We start from the raw sequence: 23,067 nt of genomic DNA on the forward strand, positions 1-23,067 counted from the left end.
TCTCATCGGATTTATCTAAAAATCTCTGATTGTTCATTGCTAGAATACATCCCCACAGTCAAAGCGTGTTTTCAACGGTTCAAAATGGAGAGGTGCTTGAAGAGCCTGACAGACTAGTACGAGCGTTAGTCGTAATGCTAGAACTTGAAGAGGCTGAGGATAAATTAGGGAATAATGATGAACTAGCCTATCTCATGAGTGTCACTCGCTAAACTTTTTATGATCGCGTATGGCTAATTAAAAAAACGCCTTTAAGAAAATCAAATCGCAATGTCACATAACAACTTCTGTAGATATCAAAAAGTTACTCTGTTGAAAATAAAAAAATTTTATGGACATTCCACTCAAAGACATTTACCAAGACTCTGTAAACGTGTTTGATAAAGGTTTACAAAGGTAACGGACTATATCTGGTTTATTACCTCGGTTGGTTCCGTTTCAAGTCATTTGCATTGTGAATTAGTGTTAATGTAGCACCCATTCATCTCAGCTTTCCGATCTGTTTAATTCATTGCTTTCGCAAAAATCCCTTGTATTGTCCAGTAAGTTTGCATTCACACAACAGTAAGTAGCAACAAAATTTAAAGAAATACTAAAAAGAGGGAAAGAGACAGAGAAAGAGAGGTTAGTGCCAGCATAACTGAATAGTATGGATATAAATGTGTCTACTGGACCTGTATTGCAGAGTAAAAGTTTTTTTCTTACAAAGCACTAAGCAGACCAACTTAGTCCTCAAAGAAGGCATAGGGCTACCTATGTTCGCACAAAGCTCATCATGCTTTGTGTTATCTGCTTGTGCATTGTACGTGATTCAGAAAAACTGTCTAACATTGTTGCATGAATGCCTTCCACAAAACGTGTCATAGCGCTGTAGCCAGGCTACTTGTAAACTTATTCAAACGTATGATGACCGTAAGCAGCTCACAAGTGCATTCACGCAACAGTAAGTAGCAACGAAATTCAAAGAAATACTAAAAAGAGCGAAAGAGACAGAGAGAGAGAGAGAGAGGTTAGTGCCAGCATAACTGAATAGTATGGATATAAATGTGTCTACTGGACCTGTATTGCAGAGTAAAAGTTTTTTTCTTACAGAGCACTAAGCAGACCAACTTAGTCCTCAAAGAAGGCATAGGGCTACCCATGTTCGCACAAAGCTCATCATGCTTTGTGTTATCTGCTTGTGCATTGTACGTGATTCAGAAAAACTGTCTAACATTGTTGCATGAATGCCTTCCACAAAACGTGTCATAGCGCTGTAGCCAGGCTACTTGTAAACTTATTCAAACGTATGATGACCGTAAGCAGCTCACAAGTGCATTCACGCAACAGTAAGTAGCAACGAAATTCAAAGAAATACTAAAAAGAGCGAAAGAGACAGAGAGAGAGAGAGAGAGGTTAGTGCCAGCATAACTGAATAGTATGGATATAAATGTGTCTACTGGACCTGTATTGCAGAGTAAAAGTTTTTTTCTTACAAAGCACTAAGCAGACCAACTTAGTCCTCAAAGAAGGCATAGGGCTACCCATGTTCGCACAAAGCTCATCATGCTTTGTGTTATCTGCTTGTGCATTGTACGTGATTCAGAAAAACTGTCTAACATTGTTGCATGAATGCCTTCCACAAAACGTGTCATAGCGCTGTAGCCAGGCTACTTGTAAACTTATTCAAACGTATGATGACCGTAAGCAGCTCACAAGTGCATTCACGCAACAGTAAGTAGCAACGAAATTCAAAGAAATACTAAAAAGAGCGAAAGAGACAGAGAGAGAGAGAGAGAGGTTAGTGCCAGCATAACTGAATAGTATGGATATAAATGTGTCTACTGGACCTGTATTGCAGAGTAAAAGTTTTTTTCTTACAAAGCACTAAGCAGACCAACTTAGTCCTCAAAGAAGGCATAGGGCTACCCATGTTCGCACAAAGCTCATCATGCTTTGTGTTATCTGCTTGTGCATTGTACGTGATTCAGAAAAACTGTCTAACATTGTTGCATGAATGCCTTCCACAAAACGTGTCATAGCGCTGTAGCCAGGCTACTTGTAAACTTATTCAAACGTATGATGACCGTAAGCAGCTCACAAGTGCATTCACGCAACAATAAATAATAAGAGAATCAAAATACAAAGAAATAAATAAGTTATTTCGGAGGATACTGATGATTTTTGCTTTCGTCATCTTTTAGGTTATACAGAGGATTGTAAAATAGGGAGAAATGCAATGTTTTTAACCCCTTAGATTAATCAATGTAATAGGAAGAAATGCAATGTTTTCATCCCCTTAGATTAATCAATGTAATAGGAAGAAATGCAATGTTTTCATCCCCTTAAATAAATCAATGTAATAGGAAGAAAACTTTTTCTTCCTCTTAAATAACTCAATGTCTAAACGTTCTAGACGTATTTTCGAAGAGCTGTCTTCGGTTACGAAGGATAAGTTACTTTTGCAAGCTGCTATTGACCGCCAAACCATCAGACGTTTACGAAATGAAGTAATTTTGATCATATTGAAACCTAAATGATTGATTCTAAACAAATTAACATTTTGCTGTTAGGTAGAAGAGATTGAAGTAATGACTAGTATTATTGATTGTTCTATGTAAACTTGACACCTAATCTTGTGTTTCTTAAGCAATCTACAACTAAAACGAAGAAAAAAAACTTTTCAAAGAAGGAGAAGTATTTTCAAAAGTAAGACGCAAAATTTCCGTTGTTAATATCATGAATCTTCTGACTTTTTAAATACAATAGCTTAGCGAAGAATCAAGTGACAGATATTTCAGTTTCCATACCCGGTTCTCACATCGATGGCCTCGCCAAAGTCCAGGTCAAAAGATTACGCAAAAAGAAGAATACCCCTGTTTATGAGAATAATAACATAAATGCACTTTCAAGCAAATTCAAAAAGGTAAACAAGGGATGCTTGCAGTATATTAGCGTGCTGATGATTGCAACTTTCTTATTCATAGATCGTTAATTCAGGAAGTCTGAAAGTCGCTTTGAATTCTTGTGAAAACTACAAGCCCACCACACCTGTTGAACATATTGTTAATAGAATCTACTTGTTTGTGTAAGTCTAATCAGCAAATTATTGATCTGTATTTATAACTACTAATGCCTCTTAATTTTTGTAGGCTGCGGGCACATGTTGAAAAGCCTTGGGTGTTTTCAAGTGAAAACTTGAAGCGATATTCCGAATTTGATTTGCAAGTTAAATTTTGGGGTTACATCTTTGAACTATATCTTGGCCAATATAGACACATTATCTTACATTGGTGAGTTGCAAAATCAGATGCGTCAACATATGTTCTTCAGCCTACCTTATCTTTTGTTTCACCGGTTAGGGGAGATACAATGAGCAATACTTGTAAAAATGTGGGTTTGCGTTTCAAATTGGACCTTCGGGTTCTAATTTTGAGGGAGGATGAAACGGTAGTAGATGGCGCGACAGGAGAAATAGCTAGAAAGGCTACAAAGGCAAAACTTTACGCTGACAGACTCAAATCTGTACTTACCACAAAATGCCATTTAAATGCATTTATCAAGTCATTAAGTTATATATCAGAAGAAGATATTATTAATGTGCGTATGCCTATTGTTCAAGTCATGGGGCTAGAAGCGAAGGTGTCTTCTTTGCGTTTGATTGGAAAGAAAAAGTACGCAATGGAGGATCTATATTCGTTCAAATTTCCCCGAACATCACAACAGTTGAAATTAGGAGCGCTCGAATCTTTGATCAATGGTCTTACTCTGATTGAGGTAAATGCAAGTACGAGGGTTTATAGACTGTCAAATAAAATATTTAATCCGTTGTTTATTTATTTTCAAGGAAATGGTGAACAGCTTGGAGACAAAGTTTAATGATGGACAGACTGAAAACGAATCGAGCATGGACAGAATATTAAAGGAAACAAAGAAAAAGAAAGAAATTATAATGAAGAAATGGTTGAGCGATGTAACTTGGGACGAAGAATCTAAAGAAGAGAGTGATGAAGAGAGCGAGAGCGATAGTGATAACCAAGAATTTAATGACGACATTAACAATAATAATAGTAATAAAGACTAATGATTAAAGTTGTTGTTAAAGAATCTTCACCCATACAATGATTATGTAAACAAAACAATCGACAGTCATTAAGCAAATAAATCAATCATACGGATACCACTATTCTATTACATTTGATTTATATTGCATGAATGAACACGTGTAAACTATACGTTGTCATCAAGAATTCTCCGGATTTTTTCACTTGTTTATTATATTATCAGTGTTGCGATTGGATGTTAACACTAGGAAGGATATTATCGCTAGTTTTTACTTTCAACGAGAAGTTGATAATACATATTTGCGTACAAATATATACAATTTCCAAAAGATAATAACATAAATAATTTGGCACACTTCAAAGCTCCGATTGGCACAATCTTTGTTGGCACAAACTAATTTTTAATACTATTAAGTATATAGAATTTTTGTAGCGTGCCAAATAATTTGAGAAAAGGTGTACTTTTCCATAAAGGCACGGGTAATAGCCCAACTTCCAAGATTCATAGGTCATATAAAGTAAGACCACGCATTTTTCAAGATATCGAAGGGCTTCAGTATTCAAATTTGTGGTAGATGATCATGCTTATAATGGAGTTTTCAAATTTAAAATTGTAATCATCTATAATAAAATTTGACTGAGCAGAAAAACGTTTGATTGGCTGGAAAATAATCGATTTCCTATTTTTGAAAATCTTGAATTTCAAATGCTATTCACTGTGACCAAATAGCGTTCATAAAATCGACCCATTGAGCTCCATTTGAAATTTAGAAAAGCGACCAATTTTCCCAGTAAAGTGACCAATGAATGGTGGAAGCACCGTAAAAAAAAAAAGCGGAACTCGGGAACAGTGGAGGACAGGGCAAAAGAGCGTTTCCCTTTAATTGTAACACTCTTCTGCTATCAATTTACTTTTTGTCGCGGAGTCTTAACGCTTTTCGCTCTGGACCTCTCTCCTTGAAACGGTTACTGAAAGACAGCTCAATGCGCGAATCAGTGAGTGTCTGACTGTGCTTTCCGAACGCTACAGGTTGAACAAGTTTAACACAAAGAGGGGGATCTTTTTATGCAAAGCAGACATTTTAACGCAAAAAGGAAGGCTGACTCTATTTTTTTAAAAAAAAAAAAAATTATCTGTGCTGTGCTGTGGGTGTACGCACCTACCTTTTTGTCCAGAACAGAAAAAAAAAAAAAAAAAAAAACTCCCCTTTTTTTTTTATATAAAAAGTTCTTTGTTAGATCACGGCAACGTCTGTATCACATTTTGCTTCCTTTTTTTTTTCTCTAGTTACTTTTTGTTTTTTGTCTCTTTTTTTTTTTGATTTCTGTTTTATTTTTTTGTTTTATTTTGTTTTATTTTTTTTTTCTCCTGTCAAAAGGAATATTCCTCAAACCTAGATTATACATACTATTGCAGATATCCCATTTCATTCGTTAGACTTTTCAATTCTACAGACGACTTCGCGTTTTGACTATGAATAACACATCTTCAGCATCTCCTACACCTACTAGAAAGCGCACTCATTTAAAGCCTAGCCAAGTAGCTATTCTTCAAGAATCCTTTAATAATAACCCACTTCCAGATTCTAGCGTTCGAAGTCGTTTGGCTCGGGAGCTTGCCGTCACAGAACGTACAATTCAAATTTGGTTTCAGAACCGTCGTGCTAAAGCCAGAAAATTAGAGGCGCTTCATTCATTTGCTGCAGTCGGTGCCAAGAACACAGCGACGAACGCTTCTCTTTTACGAGGAGCAGGTGGATGGGTAGACCCTTCCTCCAACAGTCGTCACGCCACTCCCCCTCGTTATCAAGCCACCTTTCGTACCATGATGACACCTGAACGTTTTGAAGAATTAAAGCAGCAAGATAATCAACACATACGTAGAAGACCTCGCTCCATCTCAAAGCCTGAACCCAAGTCCTCTTCTATCCATATCTCTCGTCAAAATGATGCAAGAGCTATGTCTGAAGGTCTTATTCATAGAAGACATCATGGTAAAGCCATTCGTTGCTAAGCTTTTGGTGGGAGGGGTGGGGGGGTTGTTTTTTTATGAGCCCCACCACCACCACCACCATCCAATATATGAATTACATATATTAATGTCTATTTTTACCCTTTTTTTTTTTTTTTTCTTTTTCCAGCAGCCTCTTCTTCAACGATGATGACGACGAGTGTTGGCCAAACAAGTATGGTAAATACTCCGCTTCAAATGGTGCCTTTGCATGTTAGCGTCCTTCGAATTGGCTCCTGGACAAGATTTGCTCATGCGTCTCCTCATACGCATCAAAGAGAGTGGGATCTTGTTTGTTATAGCAGTCCTCAGGAACGCGAATTTGTCTGGAAAGTACAAGCGGAAGGACATCATTTCAGGATTCAAGTAGGATTCGATAACATTCAACAACTCCGTCTGAGTCAACAAATTCAGATGGAAACGGGAGAGCTTGTAGGACAGCTGGGTATTGAGTTAACCTTACCACTCATGTTTTCGATGTGGCGTTTTGGACAAGATCATGAATGGGTTCGCTGCGGTGATTTCACCGAAGACAAGCAAGCGAGTGTCGATGGCATTCATATTTTACAAGGCAGCTACGAAGCATTCAAGCAAGCACTTTTGGATTTGATCGCCTACACTCCTGAATTAGCCGCTAAAGTGAATGTACTGCCTACCACGGCCGGCATGGGTCCCAACGCACTCATGATGGATTTGTCTCAAACAGTGGCTGCTACTGCTCCTACTACTACTACGGCTACTACGGTGACAGCCGTTCCTCCACCCCCTCTTGACCTTTGCCGTGATTTTACCATGTCTCCTTCAGCAACACCTGAACCCACCTCGCTTGCAGCCATGTCAGGTCTACCACAGCAGCACATGATGTATCACGGTAACGTTCCGTACGGGATGATAAATCCTCAACACTTGTCTAAGACTAATATGTCTCACTTAATGCTTCAAGCTCCATTCTTTTATCCATCCCAAACTAGCTCTTCTGCAACTACATCAGCAACAACAGCCACAGAAACGGAAGACTTGTATCCGTTAATGCAACCATCCGACTTGCTGCTTCCACAAACGGCTACACCTGTAGCCTCTTCCGCCTCTTCCATTCTGATGTAAAGAGAACCAAAGAAAAAAAAAAAAAAACACCATAAAAGCAAACAGAACATGTACAGCCATCACCACTTACTTTCCCAAAAGAACAACACACACATAGAGAGATATATAATATATCTATATATATATATATATATACATACACAGCTCTCCTTACTCTCTTACATGATTCCCTAAAGATGCTTTTCTTGATGAAATGACACAGCAGTTTGTCACTTTCTCTCAACAACAAATGCATACAAACATATACCCCAGTCCTTTCCTTTTTGCCTTGTTTAAAAAAACTATATCCTATTTTGCCCTGTATCCCTTCTTAAAAAAAAAAAAAAAAACCAAACCAAAACTAGCTATTTTCCTTTGTACACTATGTTCTTTTAGAAATTGGTTACCCATCTTTTCTCTATAGTTTTTCCCTTTTGATTTTTCGTTGAATAAAAATTTTAGTCTAAAACCCGAATGTGCAGCAAGAAGCTTATCGATCCATCATGCATAGTGTAGGGCTTTTTGTTCCTCTTTTGAACCATCCGGAATCCTAACCGAGTCTTTCAATGAGACCTGGAGTTTCAAAACTCTTTTTTTTTTTTTTTTTTTCCACAAAAAAAAAGGATACCCCTATTGCATAGAAAACAAGAGTCTAACAGAAAGGCGCTGTGCATCCATTCATACTTATGCATCATGCATAAACTGTGTCCTACAGAAAGGTCTGTGTTCATTTATTTTGTTTTAACCTTCATCATGAAAAAATCAACCACATCGATATCTCTGAGTTTTAAATAGCAGATACAGTGTGTTCGCTTTTCACCTTTTGAGACAAGATGAGCTTTTTTTTTTGAATGAATGTATAGCCATTTTGGTAATGTGAAAGTCAACAGTTCATTTTTTATTTTTTATTTTTTTTGTATTTTTTCTTTTTTAAAGAGAAAAATGAGCTTAATTCTTCAACATTGTACCAAATCGTAAACCAGCAACAGCCAGGGCGGAAAGCTTCAGCGTATCCAAGGTGATGTAAGCACGGTGCCCCTTTAAGAAAAATGGATCGTTGTCCCAAATGTCCTTTGCAGTAACGCTTCCCTGAGCAACTTGTGCAGCGCGCTTGCTGAATTTAGGTAAGAAGTAAACGCTCTGAGCAACAGTAATGGCAATGGGAGCAAGAGCAGCCGTTTTTAATACACAGTCAACAAAACCGTTATGTTTCAAAATACGTTCGTGCCAGTTCAAGTAAAGATTAAGACTCATCAAACTGACAGTTGCCTGGTTGAAAAGAGAGGATGAGTAAGTATCATTGTTTTTTGTTTTTTTTTTGCGCGTCCTACCCATGTCTCTTTTGTCTCTCTCTCTCCAAAGTGCTCACTTTCATAAAACAGTCTTGCATTTACTACTCACCTCAATCTTATTAATCCAATTGAAGCGATGACGTCCTACGTCCAACTTTGTATTTTCATTAAGACTTGGCACTTTAGCAATCAGTGGGGTTTCAACGTAACTACAGTTGAAAGTAGTAGCAAACCAAATAGCATTCAGCAGAGTAAGACCCAAGGTCAATTCACGCAAACTGGCCTTCTTCAAGACTGTGTTGTGAAGCACCAATTGAACAGCAGCAGCCGGTGCGACGACCTTGACAGTGGACCAAGGATCCAAGAGGAAGTTGGAGACTTTGTTTGTAGTAGTAATAGGTGGTCTGCTCATTGTTTTCTGTTATTTGTTTATGAAAAAGTAGAGAAAAAAGAAAAAAAAGAAATAGAAAAAAATGGAAAATCCGGGGGGTGAGAGGGATCCTTTATTTGCGTTTCATGCAAAAAGGTTTAAATAATGGCGTATGGAAAAAGCAAGTCTATTCATCAAAAGTCGATGGCAGGAGGGGTTCCAAAAATGATGACAACATTTTGACAGCATTTTTTTTTTTTTTTTTTTTTTTTTTTTCCTGTTTGTATTGTTTTAATGCGCCCGTCATTTCGTGTGAAAAGTTGTCTCCTTTCTTTTTTAATAAATGAAAAAAAAACGCGGTCTGTTCAACAAACGCGTCCATCTCTATTCCCTTTCCTTTGTTTTTTTTTTAATTTTACAACTGTCCATATCACTTGCTGCATTTATCGGAGTTGCTTCTTTTACGTTTATATATAAAAAAAACACTTGTTGTTTTTTATTAAAATCCAAAAAAGGAAATTATAATTTCCCCTTTTTTTTTCAAGAAAAATGATACCCTTTTTCTCTTTCATTTCCTCTCTCTCTCTCTCTCTCCCTTAGTCACATAAAGCTTGACATTTTGGAAAACATGACAACTGCTTATTTGACAACAAATCTTGGAAATATGTCCATACGACGATCTTTTGAAGGTAACAGAAATCGAAAAAAAAGCCCACTGTTTCTCAAAAGCAAAAGAAAAAAGCTCCGAACCCTCTTTTTTTTTATTTTGGTTTGTGTCAAAAAGAAAAGAAGCAAATGGCAAATGCTTGGGAGCTCACTCAAAAGAAAAGTAAGTTCTACCTGGGATAACATAGACACTTCCCCCCCCCTCCTTTCACAATATTAACTTGTGGTTCAGCTTTTACGAAATGGGTCAATAACAAACTGGACATGAAAGGTATACCACATATTGTTCACCTGAATGAAGATCTAGCTAATGGTGTCCGTTTGCTGCAGTTGCTTGTAAGACAACCTATATGACACTATCATTGCTTTACTAGTGTTAGAAAACAACTGAACAAAAAGTGAATCAATGTAGGAAATCATTGGTGGAGAGTCGCTAAGACCTTTCAACCAAAATCCGGGAATGATATTTCAAAAGATGGAAAATGTCAACAAGGCATTGGATTATATCAAGCAAAGAGGCGTTGCATTGACGAATATAGGTGCAGAAGACATTGTGAATAAGAACCTGAAGTTGGTACTGGGCATGTTGTGGACGATTATTTTGAGATTCACGATTGCCGATATCAAGTAAGCCCTTGAACGTATTTAGAGTGAACTCTTCTCTTTCCTCACATGTAGACTCCCATTGTTTTGAATAAATCTAATTTTAGTCAGGATGGTAAGAATGCAAGAGAAGGCCTGCTTTTATGGTGCCAACGTAAAACAGTCGATTACGAGGATGTCGACATTAGAGATTTTACTTACAGTTGGACGGATGGCCTGGCATTGTGAGTTTTCGTATCCTTTGATCACGACCCCTATAGATCGTCATGCTGACTTTTGGGTTTGTCTTTACACTAGTTGTGCATTGATTCATCATCACCACCCAGAATTGATTGACTACGATGCTTTAGATAAGGTAACATCATTCTTGGTCGTTTTCTTTTTGTTCAACGTGACAGCTCATCGTTTCTTTTCTCTTAGACTGACAGGCATGGTAATACAGCCCTTGCATTTGAAGCTGCTAAAAAATTGGGTATACCGGTAAGTACTATATCTCTTTTTTTTTTTTTTTGTTGTGTGCTCCCTTCTTACAGATATCATAACAATATGCCTATTTGTTTCACTAGCAACTATTGGATGTGGAAGATGTGTGTGATATAGAGAAACCGGATGAAAAATCAGTCATGACCTACGTCGCAGAATACTTTCACGCATTTTCAGCACGTGGTATGTGTTTGCTTTGTCATTTTTTTCTCAATGTTCACTGTTTAATCCAACATCATCACAACGCTAGACGAGTTTGAAACGGCCGGAAGAAGAGTAGCTAAATTTGCAGATGTTTTAGCGTCCGTATGGGATATGGAACATCAATATGAGCTTCGAGTTCGCGCGGTATGGATCATTTTAATCGAGAGAGGCCTAGTAGGGGAGCACACATCTCATTTTTTTTCTTTTTTCTTCCCCTTCAAAAAGCTTATGGAAGCAGTCGAATTAGTACAAGAGGAATGGCTGAATACCCAATTGACAGACAGTTATTTCGACGCAAAAGAGAAAAGTGAAGCATTTGATGTGTATAAAAGTACACAAAAACGAATGTGGATAGCAGAAAAGAAAAGCATCGATACATTGTTAGGGAACATTCAGACGAAAGCAAAGACATACAATCTTAAGCCGTATTACCCACCTCCTGGCTTGACCTTGAAGGATTTGGATAATATTTGGAACACATTGTTACAAAACGAAGCGAGATACCATCGACGCATCAATAGAACTCTGCGAGAGTAAGTGCGTTGTGTCTTTGATTTAGTTTGCTTATCGTCATAAGAAACTGACATCTCTCTTTCCTATGAACCATCTTGCAGAATTAAAGAAGGACTACGTAAAGCCTTTGCTGAAGCTGCAAATGACTTTCAGCGACACCTTGACTCTATTTCAGCTGAATTGGTAGACCTTGAAGGCACTCTTCCTTCTCAATTGGCCTTGGTGCAAGGATTAACCAAATCATTTCAACCTTTACAAGAGTCGTTAGATATGATTGAATTGCTCGATAGAGAGTGTAAAGAAGCAAATACAGAAGAAAACGATTACACAGTTTATTCTTTAGAAGATCTACGTTTTGAATTCGATCTAGTGAAAGAAGCTGTACAAAAAAAGAGTGCTTTTATCCAGAATCAGGTAAAAAAAAACAAAACGCATCCTTCTCCTCTTGACATAACCCCTCTCAACAGCACAACTCTTTCTTTCTCCTCCCCCCCCCCTCCACTACCACGATGATGAACCACAGATTGTCTCAAGAAATATGACCAATTTAACTCCAGCGCAATTGGAAGAATTTGAGCAAACATTTAGGTACTTTGACAAGGATTACACCAACACACTGTCTGTATCAGAATTCAGATATGCACTGTCAAGTCTTGGTATTGTCTATGAGAAAGAGAAAATTGAAAGTATATTTTACAACATTACAGAGGACGCCGATTACATGTCTTTTGAGCAGTTTATCCGCTTCATGGTATCTGTCACTGAGGATAAGACAACTCCAGATCAGTTACGAGAAGCGTTCAGAACCGTAGCCGGAGAAAAGGCGTATGTCACTGAATTGGATCTCAAAATGAGCCAAATTCCAGTACGAATGATAGACTACTTAAAGTCGTCCATGCCTATTGTGGACACGCCTGACCAGCAGGAAGGTTATGACTATGAAGAGTTTGTCAATGAAATGTTTATTTAATAAGAAGCTTAGATGACCTCAAAACAAAAAAAAAGGACAACCCCTCCCCATTATGTATCATAGCCTTCATCCTCGATTATCCATTATCCATCTATGCCCCTCCTCATTCGCATTTTCCTATACAGTTTCACGCATGTATTTACCAACGAATTGCATATTCTTATTGTATTATTTCGCATCACTAGAAGAGAAAATAAGTACTCTCTCTCTCTCTCTCTCTTTTCATTATATAATAAATGGTGTATACTTTTGTCTATTGTATAATAATATGGAAAAAGGGGGACTGACTATACTTTATGGCTTGTCTCCAAAGAGTGTATAAGAACATCTTTTCTGAGTGCGCCACCGCTCAGCGATACTCTTGGGGTTCCAACTGCACTATTTGTATCTTGGTCATCATCCTCATCAGATACAACAGATTCGTCAAAACTCATAGGCCGTATATTGTTGACAATCTTACTCGTATGCTTTTTTCCTTCTTCCAGTTCCATTCTGCTATGACCGACATCGCTTTTAATAAAGCAGATCATGGCTGGGACACAGGTGGCCAGTAGCATGGCAAACGAGAAACACAGCCAGAAACCCTGCAGTCTATCCATCAATTCTGAAACAAAAGAGCCCACAAAGAGTCCTACGTTGGCTGCAACAATAATGGCTCCAAAGACACCCACTATAAGCTGCGCAGAGGGTTGCTCCTTCTTTGCCTTTCTCTGTTGCTGCGTCAACCTCTTTTGCTGTACTATCTGCACCATGCCGGCGACACTGGACGTTATGATGACACTCAATAAGATAGCAGTGAGTGCCACAGCTGATACGAAGCATTGGAAATTATTGTTGGGTAAGCCCAGCCAAATGAAAACAGGGACGCACATAATAGTCATTGTTAGAGTAATGATCTTGGCCTCAAACCATATACACAATACGCCACCCATGAAACTAGACACAGCGTAAGGAAGTAGAAACGTTCCTGTAATCACTTCTGGAAACATTTCATCTTGACGAAACATAAAGGTCTGGAGGAGGTTTTGTATAACGACAAGCTGCAACAACAACAACAATAACAACAACATAAAAAAGTTGCAATGAGCCCGTTGAATCCAATGTTGAGCCAATAGCTAGCCCCCTTTCCATGATACATATTGTTCTCTTACCTTTAGCCCACTCATAATTACAAACGTAACAAAGACATTGTAAATGACAGTGAAAAGCTCTACACAAGTCCACATAAAAAGGCGCCTATCTGTTGCTTTTTCAATGCCTATGCCATTCTGGGTCTGTTGTGCTGCTGCCGCCGTGGCTGTACCCATGTCTTTTTCAGATGAAAGCGATCGGTGGCTACCAGCACGCTGGAGCGTCGCTGATGATAGATGATCGCCCCATACTCCACCTTTCTCTGTATAAGCATCCCATACCCGGGAATGGATAGGTGTTGCATTACGTCGACGTTTGTTTCTTTTTCTCATGAATTCCAACTGCCTTGAAGTAAGCCATTCGTTGGGAACCATGTGCTTTTCAATGAGAAGAACCAATCCTAATAGAGACAAGCAGCCTGTGACAATCGTGCTCAAAAAGCAGATTTTATGATCGAAGTGGTAAAAGAACTCTATTGAAAAAATGATATGACAAGAGAAGCATGAGTGTGCGATCCAAACGGTAGCAGCAAGATCAGAACTCTCTCTCTCTCTCTCTCTCTCTTCCTGCCCCAACCCCACCCTTCCATCTTCTTCCTCTGCATGAACTGAAGAATTACCTCCTATGAAATATCCAAAGATAGGCAAAACAACAAGAGACAAATGCGCATTAGCCTCCCGTTCTCAACAAAGAGGAAATAGACTACATCGGTTACCTCCTACTATCAATCCAAACGCTGCCCCTAAGGCTGAAATGCTATTGATGAATCCAACCATCATCGTGCTTTGACGCTGTGACCATGCGTCAGCAATACATGCTGAACTAAAAAGCCATATAGCTGCGTTGGATGCGCCCTGTACAAACCCAGCAAGAAGTAACATCCAATATTGTACAGATACCATATACACGCTGCCTGCTATCATGCCTGCAATTGAAGCGACCAGTAAAGGTACTCTTCTTTGCTTTGTTTGACGAGCTACCCAACTCGTCAATAGGGACCCACCTAGGATCATGGCAAAACGGTTCAGCAAATGAATCAAGCAAAAAAACAAAAACAAAAAAAAAAACAACACCTCCCTTTCCCTCTTCCTCCATGCCTCCCCTCGCCGCTTCTTTCTCTGTATTTTTTTTTTTTTTACCAATAATTCCAGACAAGATACAGATGGATAACACATTGTTGATGTTCTGTCTTGATAATGGACTCGTTTCTACATTTGAAGGGCCGGTGTCGATTTGATGTTCAATGATATACAAAGTGATTAATGATAATGATATGATATGGTAGATCTATTACCCAAGGAAGAAACACGATATATGCCCAAATGAGAAAAAAGAAAAAAAAAAGTTCTTTCTCTTCACAATCAAACCACAGCACCTATTTTGCCTTACATTTGAAATGATGTTGTATGTAGATATGAATATGACAAAGAGGTTCGACGTTCGATATCGTAGCAGAAACGGGTATTTTGGTTGGTCTAATTTACTGTTTTTATGAATAGCATCCATGGGACTTTGACTGTACTGCTTGATCACTCGTAAGATATCCTCATTGCTGTCATTTTGATGCTGAGGAGGGTAGGCCTTTTTCTTATCTTTAGGCTTGAAAATGTTCCACATAGAGAAGCTGGAGATGAAAAGGAATGACGGGGGCTCGCTTTGCTAGGTGAGTTGGAAGAGAAAAGGAAAAGATCTGGAGTATAGGTTCACCGTGCGCAGTATGTTAAAAGAACAATAAGGTTCACATTTTCTTTTTGTCTTTCACCTTGGTCGAATTTAAAAAGGCTTGGCCAACAACTCAATAAATTGACCTTGTTGTTGTTGCTGCTGCTGTGTATGTGTGTGAATTAAATTTCTTAAAGCAGTGGCCCCGTATTTATTCGAGAAACCATTTGACACTCATCCGTAAACCGATGGCGAGAGTAGTATGCCCATAGCGCTTCAGACATATGCACTTACAGTTATGAGTATGCGTTTTATTGAGGAAAAAAAAAGAAGGGGAAACCTTTCACTCTGATGTTCACTTGTAACGCTTCCTTGCAAGTCTATGGCCTATGTTTAACTGCAGCCTCTCATCTGCTGACTATAGAAAATGCTTTACGTACCAACTCTCGACTTTTATTGAGGTGATTATTTTGGAACAAAATTTAAGCAGACATTTTAATAGTTATAGATCCTTTTCTTTTTATACTCTTATTTTTCTTTTTACAATTCGTCCTTGATGTGTTTATCATCGTGTTCCTCTCTGGCATGAATAATTGTTTGATCACCAAATTCATTGGCAATGATAGGTGTGCATGGTGTTATTCGTTTACGGAGTGCATCAATTTCTTTATCATAAGATTCCCATTCGGGAACCTGTCGACGAGCCCGATCAAGCTTTGGTTCCTTTGTCAAAGGATTATTACACTAGAAGGTTTCCCATTAGAGAAGTAACGAGAACACTGTTAATAGGCTTGTACAAAAGAAAAACCAATCCATTTATTCCGTTTTCTTACCAAATCAATGGTCTTTGCTGTTTTCAAGCTTTCATCACTACACCAAGTTTCACACCAAAGCCATTCCTGAGGCAAGGAGAATATGGGAACAAGATGCTGCATATTGTTGGGCAAATCCTGATCCAGATTGGCAAGAGAGTTTGGATCTGCACTCAGTTGTTGATAATGTGCGCGAAGAACGTCACCTGCTGCCATTTGACGGAAACGATGAAGGTCGACTACATACAATGCACTGATATGATAAGGTTTTCCTCTCAGGTGCTGAGCCCAATACCCTTCCTTCCAAAACCTGAAACCGTCCATTTCTGTACGGTCAGAACAGAAAGGTGTATAGCCATAAGGCGCTCCTTGTAAATCCATATCGACCAATTCCTGAAGGTCAGTTCTAACAATCTGTTCCAATTGGGGTGAGTGGTGAAAAGAATGATAAGAAAATGAGAGAACGTTTCATTTGTTTTCAAAAAAAAATAAAAAAAAAAATGAACCAACCTGATCTGCATCAACAAAGATGACCTTATCCAAGTTTAAGGGGAAAAGAACATCTAAGAATAAGATCTTGTAGCCCCAAATGGTACGCTGCTTTTCTCGCTGTGTTCTAAGCCAAGCAGGCCACTTATAGGTGATCATTTCATAATCAAAGTTATACTCTTCCGCCATATGAGGTACGAAATCCTATATTACAAAACATCATGAGTCATTTTTTCCCAGAGAAACTCGAAAGAGTACTCCCTTGATTCACAGTACCTTGAATTCTGGTGACAAAAAGTTCTCAATAAACCAGAATTTGACAGTACTCTCCGTGTGCTTCATAACGGATGCAATCATAATAGAAAGAAAGCGTTCATATAACTTTCCAGAAGCAACAGAAAAAATATTGATATCCGCCTGCTTTCGTTTGGCAACGAGCCCAGTGCCTTTGTCACTCGTATGCTTTTCCTTCTGACCAAAGAATTTGTTGGATATGGAAGACCATAGGCCGCTTTTTTCTTTGTCTTCCATCTTTTGAGCTGCGCCTGTGTTTAGCACATCCTCATGCTCCATACCAGGATTCTTATGGACAAGAGGTAAAACAGTCAAGCCTTCAAAAGAGTAGATGGCCATCTTATTGTTCACCGTTTCGTTCTTGTCATTCGCATCCCAATTCCATTTACCCTCCGAGGAAATATCTGTGATGGAATAAACCTCTGTAGAACGTCCCTCACGTAAGTGTAAATCCCACACTCCCGGCAACGCTTTCAGCTGAAAGTAACCTAAATTAGCCATGACAAGCGTATCCTTTTGTAAGCCGTTGGAGGGTGAGGTAATCTCGAATTCAAGGCCCCGAGGAGGAGCCTTGTTGTTGATATCCAGACAATGGCCCTCAAGAAGAATATTTTCAAGTTCATATAAAGCAGACACGCCATGCTCATCAGTGCTTAACGACTTTAGGACAATATTATCCAGATCCATGTTGGCTTCACGTACAGTCACATGCCAAGCGTTCGTTGTCTCTACACCCAATGTATAGAGAGCCTCCGTAGGCAATTCTTCAAAGTAAGCAGTTGGAATTTCTTGCACACCCGTTGTAGGATCAAAATGAGGTTCAGCATCAAATACATAACGGTAGAAGCGCTTCAGCGGTAATTCATTCAACCCATTTACAGGGTTCAAATGCATAATGACAGATACACCTTCCATTTTGGATAAGGTGTTGATGATAGGGACCCACTTTTGAGCTGTTTCACAGAGGGGATCAATGATGAGGCCGATTTCCAAAAAGGAAGCTTTGGGATCACCCACAACTAAACGAGTATACTTCTTTCCGGGAATAAGATTGTAAACACGTTGACGGTTCAAAGGTTCCTCTGTCATCATGAGATGGTCAGGAGCATCCGCCTTATCAGTTTCAATGAGATAGGCAAGATCAGACAGAACATCAGCCAAAGAATGTCCAGTCACTGAAGAATGTCCAGTTTCACGAATTGCTTTCATGATAGGCTCTACGCGAGTGTTATATTCGAGCTCAAAGAGAGACTCGTAATCGGTATAGCTGAATTCTTCGTGAGGTTGGAAAGGTCCAATTACCTATAAAGTTTGGATAACAAACGGAAGAGTAAGAACCTCAGCAACATACATTTTGAAACGGTTTTCTGTACGTTATGAACTTACTCTGTTGTTAAAAACGATACCACAGAAGGGCTTGGAAAGTCCATCTTCTGCCAATGCATCAACCAGTTCGGTCCATTTTTGACCATGCTCTTTAGCAACCATGTCTACTATGGGTGAACCGGGAACCGTAGCCTTAAGCGGCGTTTGATTGCTATCTGCCTCAACTTGGCTACTTTGCACAGCAGCGCTCTCAATAAGCTCCTGTAATTGCTGAAGTCCCATCTTTTTTTCTTCGAAAATTAGGTGGGCGAGCAAATCTGAAAATGATGGTTCAATGTTATCCTTAATTGGCTGGATAGACATTTCCGCATTATTATCGAGAGTCTCATTCAAATTATGAATGAGAGCTACTCTAACATTAGAATGCGATGACTGAACATAGAGTATTAGACTACTTCCTGAAACAGCTTGTCATCTTTTTTGCAGCATACTATGTACTACTTACAGCAAATTTGAGGGCTTCTGATGCCATTTTAAGACCCGAAACTGTGTCAAGATTAGCAGATACCCAAAGGTTTACAACTGGTGCAGTCTTTTCATCTAAGATGGGTGGGAAATCCAAACAATATATATTATCAATCATTGACATGCGTGCACTTCTTTGATAGTTTTTACCTTTTTGGAAATATACAAGCTTGTCTGAAGCCCTAGTGTTATCCAATTTTTCGAAGCGGAGTGGGTGAGCGTTTGTAGGCTTGATGTAAGAATTGCGGTTGCGAAGAACACCGAGTTGCTCCATGATATGATCATAATAGTTAAAGTCTTTGTTATCGAATTCACGCATGAAGACCATTTTCTGAAGTGATCTTTGAAGGTCGCCCAGAACGGGCATCAAAATTTGGACCCATTTCTGTAATAAAAATACAAGATGTTGAGTTATGGTACAAGGCTTCATGTTTTTTAAAGCAATGCAAAACCTATTGGCTGCGTTACTTTACCACGCCTTGAGTGAATTCAACAAGTCTACCGTTTAAAAACATTAAACCATCTTCTGCTTTAAGTTCGGTAATACCCATACGTCTCAAAAATTCGCGCACAGTTTGAATATATGTATCTTGTGTATTACATGCGTCTTCAAAAGAAAGGCTCTTTCCAGTTTTAGGTTTTCCGGCTTCGAAGGCTGTCTTTTCAAAAGATTCCTTTACTATATCAATAGTAGGATGTCTTTTAGCTTCGGCTCGAGTAGAATCAAGCACCTAGTTGCACCATAATGGCAAGCGTGAGTATGGTCTTTTCAAGATAAGTAGAACTTCATTTTACTTACGTTAGTCAAAAACTTCATGCTAACAGCCTTTCCATATTCTTGAATGAAATACTCGGATAATGTAGCCATAACAGTAGCTACGATAAAATGATCGTGTTTCAGAGATCGTGTAAATTGAAAATGGTACTTTCCCCTAAGAAATGTGTACTTACATATATCCTGTTTACCCTTCACGACTGGAACAAAGCCAAATCGCATTGGGACCAGTCGTTTGATCATAGGATTAACTTCATTTACAATACGGAAAAGAGATTCAACATTAGATAGATCTTCTACATGGACCAAATGGAAAATATTCTTTCTGATAGGAAAAATTTGACCAGCGTAATTAGGACGTATATACTGGATGGTTAACGACACGCATTGTTAGAAGGAGTAGGTTCAAATAGGTGTATAAAATTAAGCTCTTCGTTACCTGGTCCATACTATTTGTCCAATCTTTATACTTTTTATCCTTCTCCAAATCATTCCACCAAGTAATAAAGTGACTTTCAGAAGTGTCACGTATATCGTACACTTCCTCTTTTTTCTCTCCCGGGTTGTGAGCAGCAGTTAATTCAGGATTTGAAATGATCTCTATGGCTTCCTTGGGTGTAAAACCAAACTTTTTGAAAGAGTTGATCAATTTCAATTCTGAACGGATAGCGCGAAGGAGGCTAGGTTAAGTTTTCAGTTCACAATTAGTCCTTTCATGTCTTCTGTCAGCTGCTGTTATCGCTTATTTGAAAAACTTACTAAAAAGGATCGACTTGATTAAACTCTAAACCTTTGCCATTAAGCCAAATGGCATTCATACCAGCACGAAGGAAATGTAATTGGTTATCGATAATTTCCTCTGCAAAAGATTCATCTAAATCTATCTCACTCAGGCTCTTGGCATACTTGGGGAAATCGTTTAACAATTCTGTTAAGATTTCCAAGGGCTTATTGGAGCGAGCTACGTATTGAGCTGCTTTGAAACTGAGTCTATGAATTTCAACAGGCGTAACAGGTTCAATGGTCTCCAATTGACCCGATTCAAATAATGAACTTGCTGACTTGGCAATTTTTTTGCCTACATGTGCCATTTTGTCTTTCATGCTTGTCTCTAATATTATTTGAAATATGGAACAATAGGTCAACATAAATGCCTTTCGTATGGTTTATGTTCTCAAAAACCCTACTTTGTGATTCTCGGTCATCGATCACCAAATAATCTGTCTTTTTCAGTGCCATTTCCACACCATAACCAGAAAGATATAAAGGCGCAATGGCATTGGTTGAAATGTTTTCATCGGTCATAGGTCTGTACCTTAGGACAAAGGATATATCATTATCATCAGCAAGTTGCTTCAGTTGTCGATAAAATAAGTTGAATTTATCTGAGAAACGGTCTGTATAGAGCGCGATGGAAACGGGAGTTTGTGCTCTTGGATTCGCGTATTGTCCGCTGGCCTTCACGATATGATCAAATGGTAGAATTTCTAAACCTGCCGCAGGTGCGCTATTTTCAGCAGATATTAACTGACTTTTTTTAAATGCGTTATAAAATTCATCCCATTCACAGAACTGTTGATCTTCCAAATATTGAATCCAAGTGTCACAGCCATCGTCATAGTTAGATAATGAACGAGTAATACCTTCTCGGTAATATTGATGAAATGCTTGGATACGCGGTGCTGCTTCATGAAGAGCCAGGGCAAGGTTGAATAGGCCGAGTTCTTCTTGGCTCATGCGCGAGGTGGTTAACATAGCTGTCGTGTCTCTATAAATTTGATATGGTGTCGCATTTTTTAGTGAAGCCTTTTGTTCTAGAGCAACAAATTCCTCGATTAAATGTTGAAATAACGTCTCGTTATGATTTGCTATCGTTTCGCTGGATGTTAATGCAAAAAAATGTATCAGCATTTTCTATTTCCTTCTATTTTTTTTCTTCCCTTTTTGTCAGATGTCAAGATGAAGGTTTGCAATTGAGCTTACGCGATTTCATTAACAAAGTTAGGTGCCAGCCAAGGAGCTACCATGGTTAGGTCGACAGTTGGGTGTTGTGTTGACTCAGCATTGACACTGAGAGTACAAATTCCCACCGTGACTAAGCCAAGGATACTTCTCCTTATCCGGGGTATAATCATCTTTCTCTTTTCAAAATATGGAGTAGATTGACTGAGAAGATAAGGTACCAAATAAGGGAGTTGACAAAAGGACGATTTTAATGTGTCTCCTATTGAAGTCACACACGGTTACTGAGTTAAAGCAGTAGCATGAAATTTTCCTGGACAAACAAATAAATAAGCAACACGTTCTGTTGTTGTAGCTCGCATTAACAGTCCGTTCAGGGGTAGAAACTTGCTGGTGAATAGGCGATGATTTCCAATATACAACCATGGCATTTCAGCATTCATATCAGCTTCGATTATTATTATGCGTGCTTTTATATTGTATCGGCTATAAAAACAGATTTTATACAAACTTGGAGACCTTGGAAACATAAGTTGCACCGCTTATCAGCCAGTGTGTAATTTCATTTCAATAATTTGATATGGAGCACATACACACAAGACGTAACCGTATAATAATTGACTAGATAGATGATAAAAAGAAAGATAAAGATAAACAAGAGATGGAAGAACATCAAATGCACTCACTCAGCGAACAAAAGTGTTACAAATAGTAACTGCAAGAATTGAGCCTCAACATATAAACATTATCAATTAACCCGTATAAAACATCGCTAATAAGCAATATTAAGATATTCTACATAATGAAAATCTAGCAAGAACTGTTTTGCTGACCCAGCAATAATCGCAGGACGAAGCTTACCACTGTCTTTCGATTTTGTGTACCTCTGATGTTAATAATTAATCAATTGTTTTTTCTCTCTGTATTTAAAGCTTATAGTATGATACAATTCATTCTTCATCATGATGCCGAAGAATTAAGTTTAAAATAGATGAGCAAAACGTGGAGGTCGACAAGAAGCTGTCAATGAAGATAAACTGGCTAAGATGAAGGTTATAATATATGCTATATCAGGATAAGTTATATTATCAGGTTACTTGTGAATCATTAAATTATCGTATAATCCATTTATCTCGTCACAAAAGAAAATATGCTGCAAGAACGACAGTAAATACTTAATCCGCCTCTGAAACCATGCATTTCGTGTGGTCAGCAGAAACGTTTGTTGTCATGGAGGTGCCTTTGCATAAGCCATCAATAGAATTGAAGCAAGCTGTCCGCATATAAGATTGTAAAAAATTACAAAATCCTTTCTCCCTCAGAGCTTTGTTAAACATATAGACCATGTCGAATTGGCAGTAAAAGGAATAGAGCTGTTATCTGCCCTGCTTTGTGATTTGTCCATAAAAGTTCAGCATATATTGAATTTCTATATACTAATGTAACCTTTAAATATAGCGCATGTTATACTATTTGTCGGTTAATTCAATAAATAGTATCAGTATAATTGCCGATACAACATATACTTTTTGGGAACCAAAACACTTCATGGATGTTTCTAGATTTACGCGGATGCCCACTTATACTTGGAATCCAGAAAAAGTGACTCTAATATAGTCCAGAATCATTTGTACGTGAAAATGTACTTGCTCCACCGCTGCACGGGCTACTTTGTGTCCCGTCCCTGTGAAGGGTCTACGCGACCCGGGCTCAAAATAAAATGATTTTCTTTCCATTTTGGGCTTTCTGTCAGTTGGTTTGATGGGTTCCACAGATTTATGATAAAATTTTGCAAACCCAGCCCAAAACATTTTCTACAACAAGGATTCAATTAGGGCTTTTGAAATCTGGGA

General features: G+C 38.5%; 6 protein-coding genes across 6 annotated transcripts; 3 read left to right on the forward strand and 3 right to left on the reverse strand.

Moving 5' to 3' along the window:
* The first annotated feature begins 2,021 nt into the window (after positions 1-2,021).
* Positions 2,022-4,157, forward strand: BDF20DRAFT_981414 (uncharacterized protein). Its single transcript, XM_053085128.1, has 8 exons — positions 2,022-2,489; positions 2,553-2,567; positions 2,630-2,688; positions 2,749-2,905; positions 2,967-3,067; positions 3,132-3,272; positions 3,342-3,756; positions 3,827-4,157. Exons 1-8 carry the CDS (start codon positions 2,379-2,381, stop codon positions 4,061-4,063), a joined length of 1,236 nt encoding a protein of 411 aa, XP_052931774.1. The 5' UTR covers positions 2,022-2,378; the 3' UTR covers positions 4,064-4,157.
* A 1,163-nt stretch (positions 4,158-5,320) lies between these two features.
* On the forward strand, positions 5,321-7,490 carry BDF20DRAFT_895648 (uncharacterized protein). The gene is made up of 3 exons (XM_053082463.1): positions 5,321-6,037; positions 6,188-7,195; positions 7,472-7,490. The coding sequence occupies exons 1-2, from the start codon at positions 5,518-5,520 to the stop codon at positions 7,156-7,158; spliced, it is 1,491 nt and encodes a 496-aa protein (XP_052931775.1). The 5' UTR covers positions 5,321-5,517; the 3' UTR covers positions 7,159-7,195; positions 7,472-7,490.
* Positions 7,491-7,841: 351 nt separating this feature from the next.
* On the reverse strand, positions 7,842-9,045 carry BDF20DRAFT_895650 (uncharacterized protein). The gene is made up of 2 exons (XM_053082464.1): positions 8,539-9,045; positions 7,842-8,406 (listed from the first exon to the last, which is right to left on the reverse strand). Exons 1-2 carry the CDS (start codon positions 8,839-8,841, stop codon positions 8,086-8,088), a joined length of 624 nt encoding a protein of 207 aa, XP_052931776.1. The 5' UTR covers positions 8,842-9,045; the 3' UTR covers positions 7,842-8,085.
* Positions 9,046-9,711: 666 nt separating this feature from the next.
* On the forward strand, positions 9,712-12,238 carry BDF20DRAFT_828153 (uncharacterized protein; the record flags this gene model as incomplete). The annotated part of the gene is made up of 10 exons (XM_053078225.1): positions 9,712-9,801; positions 9,878-10,050; positions 10,180-10,222; positions 10,272-10,292; positions 10,489-10,548; positions 10,635-10,734; positions 10,802-10,899; positions 10,981-11,288; positions 11,370-11,682; positions 11,792-12,238. Coding segments are annotated over 10 exons (1,653 nt in total), but the record flags the coding sequence as incomplete, so codon positions are not given.
* A 143-nt stretch (positions 12,239-12,381) lies between these two features.
* Positions 12,382-15,127, reverse strand: BDF20DRAFT_895656 (major facilitator superfamily domain-containing protein). Its single transcript, XM_053082465.1, has 5 exons — positions 14,759-15,127; positions 14,509-14,656; positions 14,084-14,372; positions 13,390-13,843; positions 12,382-13,278 (listed from the first exon to the last, which is right to left on the reverse strand). The coding sequence occupies exons 1-5, from the start codon at positions 14,984-14,986 to the stop codon at positions 12,526-12,528; spliced, it is 1,872 nt and encodes a 623-aa protein (XP_052931778.1). The 5' UTR covers positions 14,987-15,127; the 3' UTR covers positions 12,382-12,525.
* A 444-nt stretch (positions 15,128-15,571) lies between these two features.
* On the reverse strand, positions 15,572-21,387 carry BDF20DRAFT_827935 (UDP-glucose:glycoprotein glucosyltransferase-domain-containing protein; the record flags this gene model as incomplete). The annotated part of the gene is made up of 14 exons (XM_053078208.1): positions 15,572-15,775; positions 15,865-16,257; positions 16,354-16,536; positions 16,609-17,928; positions 18,013-18,384; positions 18,458-18,552; positions 18,628-18,862; positions 18,951-19,208; positions 19,277-19,353; positions 19,429-19,618; positions 19,692-19,932; positions 20,012-20,361; positions 20,435-21,131; positions 21,236-21,387. The coding sequence occupies 14 exons, from the start codon at positions 21,385-21,387 to the stop codon at positions 15,572-15,574; spliced, it is 4,767 nt and encodes a 1,588-aa protein (XP_052931779.1).
* Positions 21,388-23,067: the final 1,680 nt, after the last annotated feature.

The sequence above is a fragment of the Mycotypha africana genome (assembly GCF_025528875.1).
Source record: "Mycotypha africana strain NRRL 2978 chromosome Unknown BDF20scaffold_12, whole genome shotgun sequence".
Lineage (NCBI taxonomy): Eukaryota > Fungi > Mucoromycota > Mucoromycetes > Mucorales > Mycotyphaceae > Mycotypha > Mycotypha africana.